Source organism: Loxodonta africana, chromosome 13 (assembly GCF_030014295.1).
Source record: "Loxodonta africana isolate mLoxAfr1 chromosome 13, mLoxAfr1.hap2, whole genome shotgun sequence".
NCBI lineage: Eukaryota > Metazoa > Chordata > Mammalia > Proboscidea > Elephantidae > Loxodonta > Loxodonta africana.
The window spans coordinates 47,157,915-47,180,358 of NC_087354.1; the positions used below are offsets into that span (position 1 = coordinate 47,157,915).

Below are 22,444 nucleotides of genomic sequence, written 5' to 3' on the forward strand. Positions count from 1 at the left end.
GTGACCTTGAGCATTCCACTCCTCTGGGCCTGACAGCTCATCTTGAAAATGGGAATAATAATAGATCCTACTGCCCAGAGTGTATATGTAATGGTGCTATGTAAACATCCCAAGACAAAGCACTGGTCTCCCCTAGACTCCACCTCAGGCCTGGGTGCACAGCAGATGCCCACTGAATAATTGTAGAGCCGCGGCCCTCGACTGGAGGTGACTTTGGCCTCCCAGGGGACATTTGGCAGTGTCTGGAGACATCTTTGGTTATCAAAACTGGGGGAGGGGATGCTATAGGTATCTGGTGGGTGGAGGCCAGGGATGCTGCTAAACATTCTACAATGCCCAGGACAGCTAATGCAACAAAGAATTCTCTGGCCCCAAATGTCAGTAGTGCCGAAGTGAGAAACCTTTCTGTAGATGAATAAAAGTGTAACGTTACTTCTGTAGACAGATGTGGGCTGTCATTCCAGAAAGACAACAGAGCAGTGGCTGAGGAGTTGACCATCAAGAGACCATGCTGATCAAGATCAGGAGCTACCAGAGCTAAATGAGATGGCCATGCCCAGGTTTGATAAGTTGAAAACATTTTATTTCAATTCTATCCTTGAAGGCAGCATAAATAATCACAGAAGACCACAAAGGTCAATGGGGAAGAAAAAAAAAGCCCAAGAAGTATGGGGAGGAAGAGATGAGGACTAACACCGACTAGCTGCTGGGGTGGGGGTGAGGAAACCCTGCTTTAGCTGGCTGGGGGTGTGGAAGGTTCTGAGAGGAAAAGCCCAAGGGGTGAGGAGGCTTTCCCCTGCCCAGTCAGCCCGGAGGGGCTTGGGCACCCCTGGCCTTGGTGGCCAGGATGTCTGGCAGGGTGGCCACAGGAAAAGCAGGAGTGTGCAATACAATGTGCCTAACAGCTCCTAGCTAATGAGAGAAGAGTGGACACCCATTTTAGATCCCCAGGCCAGATCCCACCCCCAAACTCCAACTTTTCGGAGAAGAATGGTGTTTGTGGACTTTGTGTGGGTAGTGAGAAAAAAAGAAATGTGTAGTAGACCAAATGAAATGTGATGTCTCCAAGAGGTGCGTGACCCGGGTCTACTTCTTTCAGCTTCCTCATCTGTAAAATCAGAAGAATGCGCCCTACCTCCTACAGTGGCTGGGAGGCTGAATGAGATCCTATGTGTTGAAGAACCACGTAAACTTTAAAGTGCTCTAGCGAAGTGAGGGGCTGTGGTCACTCTTGTGTGGAAGGCTGGGATGGCTGAGGTGGTGGAGAGACACACAGAGGACCCTTGAAGAGATCAGACCCTGCTCTGCCTTCCCCAGGGCCAACCTCCACCCTTCTCAGCCTCGGCTTGCAGGAGGAAGAGGCCTCATATCAGATGGAGTCCCAGGGACGGGGAGAGCAGACGGTGGAAGCCAGAAGGGCCTCGGGGCACTGAGTGTGAGGGGCCTCAAGTGGGTAGCGTGGCACATTGGCACTACTGGTGTTGGACAGATGGCAGAATTGGCTTCTAGTTCTCATTCTCCACTAAGATGTGGATACTGGCAAAGCCCACAGGGGATTGGCATCTTGATACAGTAGGACAGGCCCTATCCCCAGGTCTGGACACCCAGGGTCCTGGTCCTGGGCCCACTGTTGACCTGCTGGGTGACCTTGTAAGTTATCTCCCCATTTAAACCTTCAGTTCGGTCATCTGTAAAATGGGGACACTAATCCCTACCCTGCTTGCCTCAAAAATAAAATGGGAAAAGGGTACGCAGGAGCATTGAAGAGAATCATGGGAAGGCAAGGGGTCATTATGGCCTCGGTGAACAATCTTCTTAATTCCCTGAAGACAAGAGAGGTGGGGCCAGAGACAGAAGGGAGCTGGCAACCCTGGTCAGGCGAATCAGGCTTCCAGGGTTGCCGAGGGATGAAAGAGAGGTGGTGGGGGGAGGGGGGAGGAGAACTTCAGCTGACCTCCAAATACAGCCCACCCTTTGTGGTACCATCAGCGATGTTCCAGTGGGGAGTGCTGGGAATGTCCAGGCAGGCTCCCTTGCAGGGGAAAAGTTCAAGTCCTAGTCTAGCTGGGATCCCTGGTTCAGTGAGGGAAGCCCCTCAGGGAGTCCATGGTCTTCGCCCAGCTGAGGGAAGTCCAGGCTCCTGGGGTGTCAGGCAAAGGGGCTGCCAGCGGTGGGTCTCCAGGAGAGGCTGGGAACTTTCATTAGCATGAGGTCAAGAGGTCAAATGTTGGCTTCCCCTTCTTGAGGTGATAGGTGGGGTCCTCAGGCCTGCCCCCCACCTGGCTCCAGTCCTGGTTCCGTCTCTGGGGTCACTGGATAAGGGGAAGTTACAGGACGAGTAGAAACAATGGAGAGATCGGCTTAGAAAACAGCCCAACCAGGGAGCTAATGGCTCTTGGGGCTGTTGAGCAAGTTTTTCAGTTCCAGCTGTAGCTGCCGGATGCGGATGTCCTTCTGGGCCAGCTCCTCTTTCAACCGCCGAATCTCATCCTGCTGCCGGAAGAACATTCGGAGGAGCTGGGATGGATGAGGAGAGAGGCCCGTGGAGGGCCGGGGGAGAGCAGGTGAGAAGGTGACTTCCCAAGTGGGTCTCCAGACTCCGCCCACCCCATGCCCACCCGTTCCAGGTTCTGCCCCTCTCTCCCCTGGCCCTCCCACTGCCGCTGCACTTCAGCATCTTGGGCGACTCATGATCATTGCAACTCATGGTCATTGCGATCTTGCTTCTGCCCACTCAGCCCACGACTTCTGTATTCCCCTGTCAGGTAGGAAACAAAGAAGGCTCCAGCCCATGCACCTGCCTCATTGATTTGGGGTCCCTGAGCAAGGAGTAATGTCACATAGGCCAGTTTTCCAAATATCCCAAGCTTACCCGTTACGGGCCCAAATCTAACATTTTGTTTACTGTTCTAGATGGGAACCTTCCTAAAATGTTTTGCATCCTTCCCTTCTTATGGAGGCTTCGTATATGACTGAAATCGAGCTTTTCTTTCCTGATGACACAGCATGATCACCCACCACCACTTGTCTTCAAGTTGGTTCCAACTCATGGCAACCCCATGTGGGTCAGAGTAAAACTGTGCTCCATAGGATTTCCGATGACTAATCTTTTGGAAGTAGATCACCCGACCCTTCTTCTGAGGCATCTCTGGGTGGACTGGAACCACCAACCTTCTGATTAGCAACTGAGCGTGTTAACTACTTGCACCACCCAGGAACTCCAGGACTATCACAGGAAGCCAAAGTTTGCACTGGGCAGTGAGGCGTGTGCTGGGGTGGCCATGGCCAAAGCATAGATATCTTGACGGACATTCACTTGGCTGACTCCCTGGATTAACCAGCGTCTCCATTCCTTCTGTGGAGACCCTGGATGGTGTAATGGTTAACGTGGTCGGCTGCTAACTGAATCTACCCAGAGGGACCTCAGAAGAAAGCCCTGGTGACCTTCTGAAAAATCAGCCATGGAAAACCCAATAGAAAGGAGTTCTACTCCGACACATGTGGGGTCACCATGAGCCCGAGTAGACTTGATGGCAACTGGCATAGATCATCCCATCTGTAAACATACTAACAGATGCTCAGGAAGCCCTGAGCCCTGGCGACCAGCAGGCTACCCAAAGACTCCCATACATTAGAGCTGAATGTGACCAAGAGTCAGGCGTGTTTGTTCTCAAACTTCCTGGCATGAGTTGCATTAGCTATAGTGATTGCATCATTTAATTAAATATGATATAAACTGATGAATTACGAGTACAAAAGAGAGCTGCTACTTCCATACAGACTAAGTTGAATGCTTTAGAAAACCTTGATAAAGTGACTTTCTAAAAAAAAAAAAAAGAAAACTGCTGAATGAGCTGTGGGTGATAGAACCAGAAGAGACTGGGAACTGTTTCCTATAGCTTGATGTGTGACAGTGGTTATGCAACTGTACGTGTTTGTCAAAACCCCTGAAACTAGATACTACAACGGATGGATTTTATCATACGTAATGTACACCTCAATAAATCTGTCTTAAAATTAGATTAGGGAAAATGTTGTAAAACTTAGGGTTTTGCTTTCTGATTGACTTTCCGGTCTCACTCCACCTGAAAGAAGCTGAAACTGGAAATTGGAGCTAAGGTGTGCTTTACATGAGAAAGACGTGGCATGTTACAACCAGGAAAGCCATCCTCAAAGAAAAGGCCTTGGTCCTGCATCAAAAGCTGCTGAATGAATGTCTGGGTTTTCATGTTTGAAATGAAAATAAAAGGTTCAAAGGGTGTACAGCTATCATTTTTATGATCCCCTTCTTTAACTGACTTTTTGAAATTAACCAACAAACCACCAACCCTAGCTACGTCTGATCAGAGAAATCATACACCCTTTGCCCCTACACTGAATGCTCCTATACCCTTGTGTCTTCCAAGTTTTCAAATTTCTTTACATGGTTTTTTGGACAACTTAAAAAAAAGAAAAAAGCTTTACTGGGGTGTAATTCACATACCCTACAATTCATTCATTTTAAGTGTACCATTCAATGATTTTTAGCAAATTTACAGAGTTGTACAACCATAAATCTCTCCCCTTGTACCAAGCTATCAGTTGCCTCTTCACTTTTAGACCAAAGTGTCTACCTTCTACAGCCCTGCTTTCAGATTGGTGGCTTCCAATCTACTGTGATGGTGAAAACTGCTGGGAAAAACAGTCAGGAGGCTCTGAGCGAGGGTCAAGGAAGTTGCATGAGCTTGAGTGTAGAGTTAGTGGGATTCATTTTGTCTGACCAGAGACCCTCTTAAATTTTCCTCCAGGTTCTTTGTTCTGATTCAAACAGACAAATCTATAGAGCTCAGTGTCACTCTGACTACTATTCAACTCTGCTGTCCTTACACCCAGTGCCAGAGCCAAGTTTAGACCCTGATGATTGCTCACCTGGGCGATCGCAGCAACCCGTGTACTTTCTCAGGGTACTTTTTTTTTTTTATTGTTGTAAAAATATATATACAACCCAACATTGCCAATTTAAGATTTTTCACGTGTACAATTTAGCAACATCAATTACATTTTCTTTTTTTTTTTGAGTGGAAAATGTCAAATATTTACAAATGTAAATGTAGAAAGACTAACTCCAAGAACCCCCAGGTACCCCTTAATCAGCTTCAACAAATAACACATGACCCTTGCTTCATCACTACTCCCACCCACTTCTCCTGCACCACCCTCTTGGGAATTATTCTAAAGCAAATCCCATTCGTTACATGATTTTATCCAGCCTTAGAAATCTTAAATATCCCTCTGTAACAGCACGTAAACATATTTTATGACAATTATCAGTTTACCTGCTAATCTCCTGTATAAGACTGTGAAGCTCTAAAGATCAGTAATTGTCTTATTTTTGTTAGTAATACTGTTAATCATAAATGGGCGTGACAAGCAGCCTCTAAGATGGTCCCTGAAGACCCCAGCTTCCCGGTATTCACACCCTTGTGAAGGCCCCTTCCCTTAAGTGTGGGCTGGACCTAGTAATATGCTTTAATAAATAGAAAATGGCAAAAGCGATGGGATGCTATTACCAAGATGAGATTACAAAAAGACTATGGCTTACATCTTGGACATTTTGTCTTGCTCTCTCTCTCACTCACTTGCTCTGGGAAAAACCAGCTGCCATATTGTGAGCCTCCCTATGGAGAGGCCCATGTGGCAAAGAACTGAGGGAGGCCTCTGGCCAACAGCCCATGACGAACCAAGGCCCTCAGCCCAACAACCCGTGAGGAAATGAATCTTGTCAGCAACCACATGAGTGAACTTGGAAGAAGAACCTTCCTCAGCTGAGCCTTCAGATGTAACTGTAGCCCTGGCTGACAGCTTAATGGTAACCTCACGAGAGACTGTGAGCCAGAAGCACTCACAGAAACTGTGAGAAAATACTGTATATTTTAAACAACTAACTTGCCCACGCAAATAATGCCCCACATACAACGCGCATAGTACACCTAGGAAACTAATGCTTGAAGGAGCTGTATGGCTGGAAAAAACACACAATATGCATGTTATTTGCGTAAAAATATGGTAAAATTCTGGGGTAATTTGTTATGCAACAAGAGATAGTTGGCCTCTTTGAGCACTAAAGACGAGCCAGGAAGACTGCTAGATACTTACGGATTATCTCTTTAATACTCCCAGTATTTCATAACCCCATTTACCATGAGGAAACAGACTTAAGGCCAGGAAATGGCAGACCCAAACACAGGTGGGTCCATGTAACCATCTCCATTTCAGCTGCATCAAGTCTAGTGCCTGGCACACAGCCAGCATTCTGCAAATCTGGCTGAACACAGCTGTATTTGCACTGGTGACTGGGGTGACGAGAAGCCTTCAGGGGGCATGGATAAGGCCTGGCTATCGTTGCCCCCGAGCAAGCTACTTCCACAGACACCTGGCTTCTTTCACAAAGACAGGAAATGGCCAGGCCCCAACACTGCCCAAATGCCAGGGAGGGCGGCAGTGTTGTGAGGCACGAGGCCAAATGTTTCCCCCGTTAATTGAGAATTTATAACTCCTGTAACACCACATGACAGCAGCCTTCTGAAATGGATTCATGAGGAGACACGAGACGTTGTGGGTTAGTGAATTTGAGGCTTTTGCTGGGGGGGGGGCACCAATATACTCCTGATATCCCCTGCCTCTATTTATTAGGGTCAGAGACAACGGAAGCCAATAGCAGGCTACTTGTGGTATTTGTCACAAAAAGAAAAATGCCTCAGACTGGAACGGGCTTAAAGGCCCGAAGCCTATAATTGAAATGGAAAGGTCCTGCTCTTGCAGGCCTGTGGAGATCATAACTTATATTCCTTACCTCGTTCTCTGTCCTGGGTGGGACGTTTTCTAATAAATCTATTCCATTGACTACAACAGTCTTCTTTTCTTTGATGGGAGCCTTAAATACCATTTTGGAGGACTTCTTATAGCCTTCTTTCAAAGACATCAGCACAGGATCTAAGAAAGGCAAGGGAAATATTCTCGCTGACCTTTGATGGACTAGTCAGGTGGTGGTGTCTTTCATTTACATCATGCTTGACAGTCCGTCAAGGGCCTGGGGAAGTTTAAACAAGGGGAGACAAAGGGAAATGGGGGGGAGGGAGCTAGACTGAAGGCAAAGATTGTCGTCTCTTAGCCTGTTTTGTGGCTGGGTATGGTTAGGTTGAGTTGGGATTCTTGCTATTCATATGCTCTTGGTATTTGGATATGGGGTGGGGGGATCTTTGGTACCAAGATGGCGAGAGGATGCTGTAGATGTCGGGAAATGAGACATACAGAAGATAAGACACTGGCTGAGACCCCTGAGACAGACACCTTTGAACAAAGGCTTGCTCCCCTCAGCCTTCTGGCAACAATAATTATTATGGGATGTGGATTGTCATGGTGATAGGAAGTGGCTTGAACTGGGCTGGGCTTAGGAAAGATCTGGCAATGTGGAAATGTGTGAAAATGTCTTTCTTGGCTGCACTTGTGACATCTCTTTGCTTGTTCCCGTGATGCCCAATGGGTATTATGAGGTCAACCAAATTCCCTAAGGCGTGCAGACTGCCCTCTGACTCCTGCATGTTACCTGAGGACTCTGGAGCGTAGGGGTGGGAGGCAGATGCTGAGGATCCTGGGGATGGTACATAACCACTTTGGGGGGGACCAGTTTGGTTGACTGCTCTTCCTCCTGCTCAGACACCGCCAGGCCTGCCAGCGTCTATGTTCATGCCCTCACTGTTTTCAAATCCCACCACCTCCTCCTGGTTTTCTCAGCCTCTGGGGCGGGGGCGGGGGGGAGCCCATCTTCCCTATTAACTGAATAGGCTCAATGTAAAAAAGAACAAGGTTTTAGAACAGAGAAACAAGTTTGCTGGCACCTGAAATCCTTCGTCATTCAGCTGCTGGGATGGGAAAAGGCCACTCCTGTATTTGGCAGGGATCAGAAGCTGGAGGCAGGGTGGGAACTTTGAAGGACTCCTTCTAAGGTTCTCTTTATATACAGTGTGTCACATGTTGTGATTGTTTCCCCATTGCCAAAGTCAGGAAGCAAAGATCTTTAGCCCTGGCTGTTGGGCAATGCCTGGGCCAGAGCAGAGTGATGTAATACGTCATCCAACAGCCAGGGCACCAGGAGCCAGAGGGCTGCCTACTGACACACCGAATGAACATGAGGGAATCAAGATACCTCAGAGTCCCCATTTCCTCATCTCTAAAGTGATGCCACACGTGCCTTTATATAGTTCATGTTCCAAAACAATAGGTTTTTCTCCAAAAAGAAAGTTTACCAAACTGAATTTATTTGTCGGATTCTATCTCAACCATCCCACTGGGCATCCCAAGTAGGTTCTCCTTACCCACGTCCACCCCATCCTAGGCTGAGAGCCATTGGTCTAACTGATCTTTGAGGTTGCACCTGGCTCTGACTCAATGCTGCTGAGGCTACAATAACAACAATAACAATAATGATACACAGCAATAGCTAACATATTGAGTAGTTAGCATGTGCCAGGCACAATGCTAAGTCCTTTACATGGGATGTCTCATTTCATCTTTACAATCCTATGAAGTACACACCAAGCACTCCCACTTTACAGATGAGGAAACTGAGGATCAGTGAAGCCCAGGGACTTGGCTAAGGTCAGGCAGATGGTGAGCAATGGTGTCTGGCCTGTATTCTATGCTATGATTTCCAGTTGTCTCAGAGCAGGTTGTGCTTTTTTCTCCATAAAACAATTATTTTTAATCCATTTTAATTTGAAAAAAAAAAAGTTTTATTCAGGAATTTGGGGCCCTGGGAAGAGGGAAGGGAGTGTGAGTGGCAGCCTCAGGGCCGAGGGAAAGGATGGTGGCCTGGGCTGACCTCCATGCCACATAGAAAGATCCAGCTCTGCAAAGAGGAGACCTCGAATCCTAGGACTGCAAGGCTGGGGAAGACTCAAGGTCATCCAGTTCAACCCTTGTCTTTAGAGATGAGGGGTCTCAGTCCTGGGGCAGAGGAGAGAGCCACCCCAGTGGCCTTGGTGCTGGGCTGTTTATGGCGAAGGAACCTTTCTGGAGGCAACCTAGAGGCCTTGACCCAGGAAGGCCTGGGCGATGCCCCAGCAATGCTCTCCCCCAAGCCAAGGTTCTGGGAAGCCCACCCTCGCCGTACCTCTGTTGATGCCTCCCAGCCATTCATCGGGGGTCAGAGCTGGCTCCGTTCCCGGTGTCATGGGGTAAATGTCTTCCTGGTAGGAATCCGACTGCAGCGAGGGGAGCAGGAGAGTAGACAGATGGGGGTGCTGCTGAGAAAACCCCTGCTCTGCAGCCCGATTCTCCTCACTGACCCCCAACCACGCTACCTGCTTTCCTGCTCCAAGCCGTTGCCCTCACTAGAGTCTTCTACTTGCAATTCCCACCCTGTATTCATTAGCTAGCCAAACTGTCCCCTTCTTGGAAGGCCCCCACCTCCACCGCAAATTGGGCCTGAAGACCCCAGTCTAGGGGATCCGCCTCTTCCTGGGCTCCTGTGGCCCGCAGTCAGTGGCGAGCAAGCTAGGATTCAAACCAGGGGTCCCTGGGAGCCCAGCCCAGCTGCACTCACCCTCCGGGGCACGATCATGGAGATGGGCTCGATCAGGCCCTTGAGAGTCACCAGCTTGTAGAAACGGAACACCTCACAGGCCGACACGTCCAGCCCATGCTTGGGCATGACCCCTGTGGACGGACACATGGCTCCCATGGGGTTCTAGGACTCCCCTTCAGTGCCCCTCCTCCTTCATGCCTCCGCTGAGGGAAAGGCGGAGGTGGTAGGCACAGACCCAGGCAGAGGGCAGCGGGAGGGCTGGGCCTTCTAGAACCAGGCTCTGTTTCTGTGCTGTAACTCCTCAAATCAGCCCCTTCTGGCCAGACCTGCCTCCCCAAGGTGCACACTTTAAAACTGGGACCATTTAGAACTGGGGGGACTGCAGAAATATTTGTGATTAGCCCACTCCTTTTACAGCTGAGACTGGAGGGTCACAGGGGAAGGGCTTGCCCAAAGTCACAGAGCAGGGCAGGGGCAGGGCCACAGAGCCTGTCACCTTCTGAAATGACCTGGTTTTCCTAAGCTTCGGTGTCCCTGGTCCTCAGAGAGAAAGAAAGAGGGAGAGACTGTTCCCAGAGGACCCCAGAGGTTTAGACACAGCCCAAGATTTCTGTTGTACTGTGCGTCTACCCAGGACCAACTGTGTGTGCGTGTGCGTGCGTGCATGTGCACGCGCGCGGGCATTAGCCATAATGCTCCTATTGAACACCTACTATAAGCAGAGAGTACACTGTGGTGTCAAGAGTACACATTTTGGAGTCAGACAGGCCTGGGTTTGAATCCTGCCTCTGCCCCTTTCTTGCTGGGGGTCATCACCTCCACAGGGAGGCCTTCCCTGACCACCTGATCTGAAGTAGCCCCCACTGCCTGTCCCATCAACCCACTTGATTCTCTGTCTAGAATCAAATATTGTCTGTCTGTCCTGCAGTGGAATGTAAGCCTCACAAGAGTGAGGTCGTGTTCTGTTTTATTTACCACGGTACCCCCAAGCCTAGTACAGGGTCTACACACAGTTAGTATTCAACACATGTTTGTTGAACAACTAAATGAAGGAGCAGGAGAACCAAGTGTTTTGCCAGGTGCTTGGTACACATAGTCTCTAATCTCTGAAACAGACCTGCAGGGTCAGTTTGATTATCCCCATTTTACAGATGAGGAAACTGAGACTTAGGGAGAGATTAAGTACCCAGCTAAGCCAAACAGTAAACTCAGATTCAACTCCAAAGTCCAGGCTGCCTCTTGTATTATCTGATGAAGGAGCGACGGTGAGGGAGGTTGTGATGACGGAGAGTTGGGGAAGTCTGAAGTCGACAGAATGGTCATTGGAACTTCAGGCATGTCTCTGGGTCTCCGTTACGCTGTTGGTCACTGAGGTGGGCTCTCAGGCCCTTCCACGCTGACATCCCTGGAGATGGCCCTCAAGTCCCATCTGTAATATCTGATCCATAGAGGGAGCAAGTGCTCCAAGGAGCAGGGTCACCCACAGAAGTGGGAATCAAGCCCTGAAGAGGTTTCCTCCACTAGGTGATTCGGGGCCCGAACACAGCAGGGTGAATCCTTCGCATTGCCAGTGTTAGTGTTAGTTTTGTTGTAAGACTTTAGCAGCAGGAGAATGTGGGGTCTGAAGAACATTTCTTGGCCCCACCCCTGCTCACTACACCCCTACCCCAGCCCTGCAGCCCTCTCTCTAGGGTTTTGCCTGAGAACCTGGGAGCTTAGGGATGCAGTGATGGGGACACCCTGGAACCCTTCCTGCTCGCTCTGGGCTCTGGCTTTCCAGAGGCTTTAGGAAGGGGCCTGGATCTAGACCCTGACCTTTAGTTACTGAACCACCTCCCACCAATGTCACAGCCACTTTGGGCCTCAGTTGCCCTATGCGCAAACGGGAACGAAGACTGCACACCCTACAGGTTGCTGGATGGGCTGAGATGTGGTGGACGCCACATACTAGGGAAAGTTAGCGTTGGGTCAGATGGGCAGGTGACACGCTGGCTGAAGACAGACCAGGCTTCCATCATCGGGGCAGTACCTGCAGGTTTCATTCTGACCTGATCATGAGCTGTAGCTTTCTGAGTCTATGTGACTTTTTCCTCAGATGGGTGACCCATGAGCCAAATGTCCAGTCTCTTGTTTGGAGCAAACAGTTAAGAGCAATGGCTTTGGAGTCAGATACTTGTTGTCACAGACTCTGTCACTCTCTAGTGAATGACCCAGAGCTTATCACTTCCCTTCTCTGAGCCTCAGCTTCACCATCAGTAAAATGGAGAAAGTCTCACTTTATAGAATTGTTGGGGGGATTCAGTGAGCACAAAGAAAGTGCTCACTAAACAGTAGCTGCTGCCGTTAACTGCAAGTCCCTGGGTGGCACAAACAGTTAAGTACTCAGCTGATAACCAAAAGGTTGGTGTTTTGAGTCCACCCAGAGGTGTCTCAGGAGAAAGGCCTGGCAATCTACTTCAAAAAATCAGCCACTGAAAACCCCACGGAGCACAGCTCTGCTTTGACACACACGGGGCTGCCGTGAGTTGGAATCTCCTCCAGGGCAGCTGGGTTTTTTTTTTATCACTAACTAGGGAGAGAGCAGGGGACACAGCCAAGATCTGGAGAGGGGGCTTGGGGACAGGGTTTCCCAGACACATGTGCCTGCAGGGACCAGACCTCCATTCCAGAAGCCACACTCACCAACAGCAACTGTGGCTTCGCCTTAGAAAGCCCCTGCTGAAAACACCCGCGCTTCTAGGTGTTTTGACTGATGAACTGATGGGCTGTAACGAGCACTTAGGTAGTTACTATGTCCCAGGCACTTTTCCAAACACTTTACAAATATTAACTTATTTAATTCTCATGGGAAACCCTGGTGGTGTAGTGGTTAAGTGCTATGGCTGCTAACCAAGAGGTCAGTAGTTCAAATCCACCAGGCGCTCCTTGGAAACTCTATGGGGCAGTTCTACTCTGTCCTGTAGGGTCGCTATGAGTTGGAATCGACTCGGTGGCAGCGCGTTTGGTTTTTTTGGTTTTAATTCTCATAACTCTGTGAAGTGAGTACTCTTTTTATCCCCATTTAACAGACGAGGAAACCGATGCACAGAGAGTTGAAGTAACTTGTCGAAGGTCACACAGCTGGTAAGTGGTGGAGCTGGGATTGAATCCCAGGCAGTCTGGCTCCAGGGTCCAGGCTCTTAACCATGACACTAACTGTAACAACAACCGCTTGGCTCACTCAGTACCCAGAAGCTCACACAGAACTTTCACACCCACTGCCTCACGCCTCCACATTAGGACTCGGTGGATGAGGAGGACTGGGAGGATGAGGAGGCTGAGGAAGCCGCAGGCCTCAGTGGTGAGTCAGGTGTTGGGGGAGGGGTGGGAGTGGACTGATTAGCAATCCTGGAAGGACCAGGAGATAATCCCCTCCAGCCTAGGCCCCCCCCGCTGGGGCCCTCAGTTCCTGAGTCAGGCAGCCTGGTGTAGTGGGGAAGAGTGCTGGATGGGGAGTCCAGAACCTGGGTTCTCACTTCAGCTCTGACACTAGTTTGCTGTGTGACCCTGGGCAAGTTACTTGTCCTCTCTGGGCTTAAGTTTCTCACCTATAAAAAAATGAATTTAGACCAACTGCCCAGTTTACAATGCACTTTACTGGTCTGAGTCTCCTATAACCTGCTGAGGGGTTTAGGCGAGGCAGATCTGACTCTCCCCATTTTGCAGATGAGGAGGCTGAGGCTCGACAGGGTGAAGGCACTTGCCTAGGTTCACTCAGCTGAGGAGTGGCACACAGGTATAGCTCTACACTCCTCCTAGTTCCTGCTGCTCCCTGTGATGAGGCACAGAGTCACAGATAACGCCACCTTGGGTGGTCAACGGAAAGGGCTGGCAGCCTCTAGACCCCTCTTACCTAGGCCTTTCTGTGGGGCTGGGGAGCGGAACTCCATGAGGTAACTCAAGTAGGGCTTCTCCGTGCTGATTTCGTAGTACCGGATGTTTCCATCCCCCTGGGGGGGCAAGGAGAGAGGGAGGTGAGAAAGGCAGTGAGAAGGGGAGGGCTGAGCGGGCCCCAGAACCAGAGGTCCCCTGAAGAGAGCCCCCATTGTGCCTCAGAGCTGGTCAAAAGGCCAGGGAGATCTGGTCTCTAGACCCTCAATGGACCTGCCACTGGGGAGTTACTGCAGTGGGCGGGGGTGGGATAGGAGTGGTGTGTGTGTATGTGTGTGTGTGTACAGACAGCTCTCTGACAAACAAGGCCATCTTTACTAAAGACCTCCCGGCAGGTGCCTCAAATTTCATCATTAGTCAGGGTCCTTTCAGCTTCAGGCTTTGGATCCTTACTCCAATGTAAAATCAACTCCAATGACTTGCGTTTTAAGGAATTCTCAGCCACTGACACCTCAGTGGAAATGAGTCCAGGACTTGAGGGTAGGTTTAGATGGGGGAAAGGGTGATCAGGGATGGGGTTGGGTCAGGGGGAGGACGGAGAGGTTAGGTTGGCTCTTCTTGGGGGTGGGAGGGCAGGAACATGGGCGCACTGGGGGCAGGGGTCTCCCACAAGCTGCCCCGTCCCCCATCTCCCCACCACCTTTCCAGCCAGGTACAGCATGTGCGTGTCGGCATCGTAGAAGGGGAACAGGAGGCCAGAGAGCCCATCGATTTCCTCCTCGGTCAGGGGCATGGACAGGTCCTCCTGTGGGCGGGGAAGTGGGGGAGGGGGCATCAGCCTAGGACCAGGCCATGGGGCCTCATCTTCCCAGTCCCAGCAAAGCCCCCAGAACTGAGTTGTCCAGACACACCTCAGATCAGTGGCGACAAGGCTGAATTCTTTATTGTCAAAAGCAGCCCAGGGCAGAGGAAAACCGAAACCCACTGCCGTGGAGTCAATTCTGACTCACAGCAACCCTGTAGGACAGAGTAGAACTGCCCCATAGGGCGTCCAAGGCTATAAATCTTTAAGGAAAATACTGCAACCTCTTTCTCCCATGGAGTGGCCAGTGGTTTGAACCACCAACTTTTTGGTTAGCAGCCGAGCACTTTAACCACTGGACCACCAGGGCTCCTTCCCAGCCGGAGAAAAGGCTCTGCAAATAGGAGGCAGGGACTTGTTCTCAGCAGCCTCCCCATACCTACTACTTGCTCTTGGTCTCTCTAGAGCTCAGCCTTGACTCTAACATCTCACAGGTGCCACAGAGTATTTTCCCTGCAGCCCTTCTGTGCCCCCGCCCCACCTCTGCAGAGGAAGCCCAACTGGTGTTAAGTCAGGAGCTGTTGTATGGGCCCAGGCTCCTGACCTTCAGAGGAAATGACCTCTGGGGAAACCCATGGATGCTTCCTTTAGCCAAAGGCCAGCTGACAGCTCCTGGGCTCTCGGAGCCTTCCTCCTCTACTCCATCCTGCTCCTTCCTGCTGTGCCCTCTGCAGCTCTTTCCAGGACAGAGAGGGAGTCGATAGCAGCAAGGACCTTAACAAACACCTCTCGTCCATGCTCCTTGTTTAATTGATGGACACGCAGGGAGTCCAGTGCCCCCTTCCCACACTGGCAGCTGACCACCAGACCTGCCCACTGGCTGGCACCTCTGCTCTGAGTGAAGTGGAGGGTGGAGGAACGATGGGGAGGGGACTGGACACTGGTCACAGTGGCCCTGCAGACCCAGCTGGGAGTTTGGCCAGGCCTGGCTGGAGGCCACAGTTTGCCTTGACCTTGGGATCTCGGGCCAGAGAGCCAAGCTCTGCAGCCACTCCCATGGTAAAAATGCTGACCTGGATGCCCTGTGGCTTCTGGGGACCTCAGTAAGGACTGTTCTGGGGTCCCCCAAGCCCATTGGGCCCTATGTCCCACTCCAGGACAAAATCGTAGCGTATACTCACGTGCTTGTGGAAATGCGTGCCTCTGTTGGAAAGTGTCTGTGGCCACCTCTCAGCCCCAGCCAGAGTGGCACTTGGCTTATCTGCTCTCCACTCAAGGATGGCCAGGGCTATGGCCCTTCTGAGGCACCATCTTTTGGTCCATCCCTCCAGCCTCCTTCTAGCCTTTCCGCTGCCCAAGATCTCATCCCACCTGTACCTGAATCCGAGGCGCCGGGGTGATGGAGGCCTGGTCTACCCTGGACCACAAGCCTCATCCCACTCTTGCCCCATCTAGAAAGCAGGGGAGCCATGAGCTCACATCTGAGCTACCTGCTCCCTTCTTTCAAGAACGCCTGCCCACAACCCAGCTTCCCGAGGCTGACCTGGTCCCAGAGAGCGATCTGTCTTGTGTTCCACCTGGAAACCCCAGTCGTGAGAAGCCGCTTCATGTTCCCCAAGAAGACCACCCGGTTGACTCTGTGGTTTTTGCAGTTCGCCTCCTGGCATGGACAGAGAGCAGGGTGAGCTGGGGCCCCAGACACTCGGGTAGTGGGCTGGACGTGGTCCCCAGAAGAGATAAGTCCGTGGCCCCGTCCCTGGAACCTGACAATGCCTCCTTATTTGGAAAAGGTCTTTGCAGGTGTAACTAAGCTAAGGATCTTGAGATGAGGTTTACCTGGATTATCCTACTGGCAATCTACTTCCAAAAAACCCAGGTGGGCCCTAATACCATCTCAAGTGTCCTTACAGGATGGGGCAAAGAGAGACAGTATGTGAAGACAGAGGCAGAGACTGGATTGATGTGGCTAGAAGCCAAAGAAGCCAGCAACCATCAGAAGCTAGAAGAGGCAGGGAAAGGGTTCTCCCCTACAGCTTCCGTAGTAGCGTGGCTCTGCTGATTTCAGACTTCTGGCCTCCAGAACTGTCAGAGAAGAAGTTTTCGTTGTTTTAAGCCACCCAGTTTGTGGTAACCTGTTACAGCAGTCCCAGGAAACTGGTGCAGGTAGATGGGAAAAGGGTGCTGGCACAGCCTTTCCTGGCTGAGAGCTGAGCCCCAGGCCCCAATACCTTCCCCCCTCCTCAAAACACGTGGGGCTCCACCTGCAGAACGCGGCCGGAGCGGGGCTCGATGACGCGCAGCTTCTTGTCCTTGCATGTGGTGGTGAGCAGACTGCCGTCTGTGTTGAAGGACATGCACAGGATGACGTCCGTGTGGCAGTCGATCATTTTCACCGGCTCACCCACGTCCAGGTTCCAGATGAGGACCTGCGAGGGCAGACGACAGGAGCCTGGGTCAGCCCGGCTGCTGCGGTCATGAGCAGTGTCCTCATCTGCACGCAATGGCCCTGGGATAGACCCTCCCTTCCTGCAGGGTCTGGGGCGTGTTGGGATGCACGATGGGGTCCTGAGTTCTAGATCAAAGGGCAGACCCATCCCTGTCACAGAAATCCACCAGTGAGTGTGCCTGGGCAGATCCCTGCCCCAGCCTGGGCCAGGTTTCTGAAACTAGGAAGAAGGATAACCGCCCCTTTGAGGGTGTGCCTGGGGTGGGGGCTGGGGCTCCATTTCTTCCCTCCAGCAACTTTGGTTGCTCCTTTGTCCCATCAGGAGGGCAGAAGCCACTTCTGGGTTAAGGAGTGGCCAGGCAGGGGATGTGGACATGGAGCATGGCGTTCTTCTCAAGTCCACCAGCCACCAGGGAAGGCAGTCAAGGTGCGTCTAGCCTTTGTGGATGAGACTGGAAAGCTGGGTCCCAGGAATGGTGGGGTGCACAGGAGATGCCCAGTTGTGTGTAGTGAATGAGTGAATGAACAAATGAATGAACATGACAATACTGGGTAACATGCTTAGGAAAACAACAGTGGTCCCTACAACCCCTCCAAAGAAACCCGTCTCCCTCTCCCTCCCCACTGGGTTGGCTCTGGCCACTGCTGCCTGCCTGGGCTGTGCACCTTGTAGTCATAGCCGGCGCTGAAAAGGATGTTGTTGGTGGTGGGGTGCCACTCGACCAGCCCCACGCGCCGGCTGTGCCCGTGCAGCTGCAGGAGCGCCTCTGTCATGTTCCGCTTCAGCCCGCCTTCGGGGATCTCCCAGATCCGTACCTGCAGGGGGATGGAGGCCGAGGCTGGCTGGGCAGGGCCAGGAGGCTCCCTGGAAGGCCCTCTCTCCACCCTAGGCCTTCTGAGGTCAGCTAGGGAGGCCTCCCCTGGCTCAGGGCCATGGGGCAGAGCCCTGGATGAGGCCTGGGGGAGAGCGGGCAGAAGGGGGAGTTCCAGGTATGGTTAGAGAGGGAAGAGACAGTCTCCTCTTTGCCTTGGGAGGGTTTTCTCTGAGGAGTCTCTGCAGACCTATGGAACCATTAGTCCTGGCCCATTATTGTTATGGTCCAGCCAGGCCTGGAAGATCAGGCACCACAGATTTTAGCCACAGTGTTATATTAAATGCCTATCTTTGCTTCCCCTTTGCACTCTTCCAAGAGGATGGGACTTTCTTCTACTCTCCTCAGCCCCAAAGCCTCTCTTGGTACCACGTGACCTTGCCCCATTCTATCTCCAACCCAGGATGGACACCTGAGCAGAGGGAACAGATCTGAGAGGCTGGGGGGCCCAGAGTCTCTCCTGAGAGATGATGAGCTAAGGGACAGGGACTTGGTTGCATGTTGGGGCCTGAACTGAAAGCACGGGCAGAGCCTGGCTGCAGCTGCTGCTTTCAGTCTCGTTGATGCTGATAAAGAAGCAGAAGAAGATGATGTGCAGACAGAAGAATGAAACAGACATGCCAAGAGAAGCAGAAAAGAGACCACGGCCCCAGAGAGAGAGGGAGAGAAGCTGAGCTCTTTCTCTGTAATTTCCGAATACCAGTAGGAGCTGCCATCAAGGTGACTCCCACTCACGGCAACCCCACATGTGTCAGAGTAGAACTGTGATCCGCAGGGTTTTCAGTGGGTGATCTTTCAGAAGCAGATCACCAGGTCTTTCTGGAGAGGCACTTCTAGGTAAATTCAAACAGCCAACCTTTTGGTTAACAGCCGAGTACTTAACTATTTGTGCCACCAAAGGACTCCTAATTCTTGAATATACCCCCTGATAATTTACAACAGCCCTGGTGGACTTCCGTTACTCCAACCAAACCTACTTTTCAGAGAGGACAAGTTCAATTTCAAAGAGCAAGACCAAACAATATAACTGAACCATGAATTACTGCACCCAGCCTTACCTTCTTCATCCTGGATCCACAAACAGGAGTCAAAGACCCAACTAGGCATGAAGGGTGGGCCACCACTCCCCACTTACCAGGCTTAGCTGTTTCATCTATCAATGGGAACAGCCCTTGTCCTGCTTCACCTACTGGGAGGTTGTGAGCATAAAATGAGATGATGGTTGTAAAAGTTTGTAGACTATAAGGCACTCTCAAGATTGAAGGAATTATGATTCTTCTTGTTATCATCATCATTAATGTTATCTATTATAAGTGCTTGGCTGCTAGCTGAAAGGTCAGTGGTTCGAACCCAGCAACCATTTCTCAGAAGAAAGATGTGGCAGTCCGCCTTTGTAAAGATTACAGCCTTGGAAACCCTATGGGGCAATTCTGCTTTGCCTTATAGGGTCGCTGTGAGTTGGAATCAACTCGACAGCAATGGGGATTATATTTTAGCTGGGTGAATAAGAAAGAGCAAGGCTTTTGAAAATCTGAACTCCACCCTCGCTAGGAAGGAGAAAAACAGGAAAAACAGCTTTGAGTTACCATTTATAACCTACTAAAATAGCCAACTGGAAAAAAAAAAAAAAAAAAGAGCCGGTGTTGCCAAGATTATACTGGAATTGATACATTCAATCGGCAATCTATAGTAGGAACCAAAAAGACATTTATAATATATTTTTTGACTTAATAATTTCACTCTTAAAATTCAATAGAAGCAAAAAGCTCCATGCATGAAGATGTTCACTGCAACATCGTTTATACAGAAAATTTAGAAACACTCTGTCTTAGTCAAGCAGTGCTGCTATAACAGAAACCCCACAAGTGGACGGCTTTAACAAACAGAAATTTACTCTCTCACAGTGTGGCAGGCTATAAGTCCAAATTCAGGGCTTCAGCTCCAGGGGACACCTTTCTATCTCTGAGGGCTCCGAAGGAAGCTCCTTGTCATCAATTTTCCCTCGGTCTGGAGCATCTCAGTGCAGGAACCTCAGGTCCAAAGGCACGATCTGCTCCCGGTGCTGCTTTCTTGACAGTATGAGGCCCCCCGTCTCTCTTCTCGATTCTCTCTTTTATATCTCAAAAGAGATTGGTTTAAGACATTATCTAATCTTATAGATCTCATTAATATAACTGCCACTAATCCATCTCATTAGGGAAATCACATCAGATGACAAAATGGTAGACAGTCATACGATACCAGGAATCATGACCTAGCTGAATTAATACACATATTTTTTGGGGACACAACTCAATCCATGACAGTGACCAACATTAGTAAAATAATTTAATTTATATGTCATATCAATATGGAGCATTAGCTGTTCAACCATAATTCTGAAGGCTATGAGTAAACATGGAAAACATGTTAATGAAAGCCTAAGGCAGTCCTGCGGACAGGGGAGCAAGGCTAGAAAATGGGGGTGCCCCTAAGGGAAATCCCTTGCTGGGTTCCCCCTTTTGGCCTTTCCCTTAGACTGTGTTGTTGTTGGCTGCCATTAAGTTGGGCCCCAGCTCATGGCGACCTCATGTACAACAAAACAAAATGCTGCCCAGTTTTGTGCCATCTCTATGATCGGTTGGGCATCAGACTGTTGGCATCCATTGGGTTTTTACAGGCTGATTTTCAGAAGCAGATCATCATCAGGCCTTTCTTCCTGGTCCATCTTGGTCTGGAAGCTCTGCTGAAACCTGTTCAGCATCATAATAACACGAAAGCCTCCACCGACAGATGAGTGGTGGCTGCATGTGAGGTGCACTGGCTGGGAATTGAACCCAGGCCTCCCACACGGAAGGTGAGAATTCTACCACTGAACCACCGATGGTATCTTTCAGACTATAGAAATGAGTATTTCCCTCACCTGTGTTGCCTCTGAAGCCCCCATCTCATGCATATGTAGTCATAGGGGTTTTCAGGGTAAGAAAGGCAGATTCAGTCTAGAATTAGGGGTCACCCTTATGGGCACCAGGAGCTCTGGTGGCACAGCGGCTAAACGCTCGGCTGCTAACTGAAAGGTCGGCGGTTCAAACCCACCAGCCACTCCATGGGAGAAAGATGTGGCAGTCTGCTTCTGTAAGGATTACAACCTTGGAAACCCTATGGGGCAATTTTACTCACTCCTACAGAGTCGCTAAGAGTTGGAATCAATGGCAATGGGTTTTTTCTTATGGGTGCTAGTCTCAGTTCAGCAAATCAGCTTCAAAAGCCCACTCAATAAAAAGTTTGTAACTAGGGGATAGTTTGAAATGTTCTCCCATCCTCATCGTAATCCCCTTTGGTTGCCTGACCCAGCCTCTAGTAAACCCTAAAACACCCACACAGCCCTGCATGGTAGTGGGACTGGGAGGGGGCAGAAAGTGACATAAAAGAAGCCCCAGCATGGCCATGGTCTTTCCGTGACAGCCTTGTGCAGCAGGGTCAGCGTTCAGAGATGAGGGCTGGTCTGGACATGGCAGGCAGGGTCGGGTGGGGACAGGCTGCTGGGTAGACGACTCAGACGTCACCAATAAGACACACATTCTGCTCGTCACCAAATGTACTAGAGAAAGGTGGCTCTTGATGTGGGGAAGACCAATGCTTGAGTTAGACACACACACACACACATTTTCTTTCCTGTTTTACCCCACAGGGATGCTATTACTCATCTTGTTGGAAACTTGCTTTTCTCATGTAACAATCGTGTAACAACGTCTAGCGAGAGCGTCCTTCCACATCACTACACGTTGTTGTTGTTGGCGGCCGTTGTCAAGTCGATTCCAACGCATAGCGACAGAGTAGAACTGCCCTATAGGGTTTTCTTGACTATAGTCTTTACAGAAGCAGGTCACTAGGTCTTTCTGCCGAGGCGCCACCAGGGGGTTAGAACTGCTAACCCTTCAGTTAGTAGCACAGCACTTAACACTTGCGTCACCAGGGCTCCTTAACAGCTACATATAGATCTACCTTATATATATATATAATTTATTTTATTTTTGTTGAGAATATACACAGCAGAACATACACCAATTCAATAGTTTCTACACGTACAGTTCAGTGACATTGATTACATTCTTCCAGGTGTGCAGCCATTCCCACCCTCCTTTTCTGAGTTGTCCTTCCCCCATTAACATATACTCACTGGCCTCTATGTTTTCCATCTACTTTTTCAAGTTGCTGTTGTCAATTTGATTCCATATAACCAAAAAAAACCCATTGCCATAGAATCTATTTTGATCCATAGCAATCCTATAGAACAGAGTAGAACTGCCCTACAGGGTTTCAAGGAGCACCTGGTGGATTTGAACTGCTGATTTTTTTGCACCACCAGGGCCCCTGATCCCATATAGATGTTAAAAGAGCACAACGCAGAAGGCAGATATTCTTTTTTTTAAATTGTGTTTTAAGTGAAAGTTTACAATTCAAGTCAGTCTCTCATACAAAAACTTATACACACCTTGCTATGCACCCCTAGCTGCTCTCCCCGTAATGTGACAGCACACGCCTCCTCCCCACCCTGTATTCCCCATGTCTATTCAACCAGCTCCTGTCCCCCTCTGAGAAGCCAGATATTCTTTACTAGCTAAACTAAACTATTGTTTGATTTTAAGAAGACTTCAGGGGATATTTTTGGTTTAAGGTTTAAAGATTATATTAGCGCAATAGTTTCAGGGTTCATCTAGCCTCCATGGGTCCAGAAAATCTGGAGTTCATGAGAATTTGAAATTCTGTTCTGAAATCTGTCTTATTTTTTAAAACGACCGCATGTCATCCATTGTCTCACCGTGCCATGATGGATTTGTTCAACCTCTATTAATGGACTTCCAGGTTCTGCCCAATTCTTTTTTTTTTTTAATTATTATGGTTCATTC

The 22,444-nt window shown here is 49.9% G+C and overlaps 1 protein-coding gene across 1 annotated transcript in view; it reads right to left on the reverse strand.

Moving 5' to 3' along the window:
• Positions 1–263: 263 nt before the first annotated feature.
• CORO2B (coronin 2B) overlaps positions 264–22,444 on the reverse strand; it is a 173,100-nt gene continuing 150,919 nt past the window's right edge. The window contains exons 4-12 of the mRNA XM_064267337.1: positions 17,350–17,499; positions 16,499–16,663; positions 15,781–15,897; positions 14,136–14,240; positions 13,458–13,554; positions 9,584–9,696; positions 9,152–9,242; positions 6,833–6,972; positions 264–2,517 (exon numbers count right to left, since the gene is read on the reverse strand). Coding sequence (XP_064123407.1) covers positions 2,386–2,517; positions 6,833–6,972; positions 9,152–9,242; positions 9,584–9,696; positions 13,458–13,554; positions 14,136–14,240; positions 15,781–15,897; positions 16,499–16,663; positions 17,350–17,499 — 1,110 coding nt within the window. The 3' untranslated portion in view covers positions 264–2,385. The remainder of the gene's footprint in view (positions 2,518–6,832; positions 6,973–9,151; positions 9,243–9,583; positions 9,697–13,457; positions 13,555–14,135; positions 14,241–15,780; positions 15,898–16,498; positions 16,664–17,349; positions 17,500–22,444) is intronic.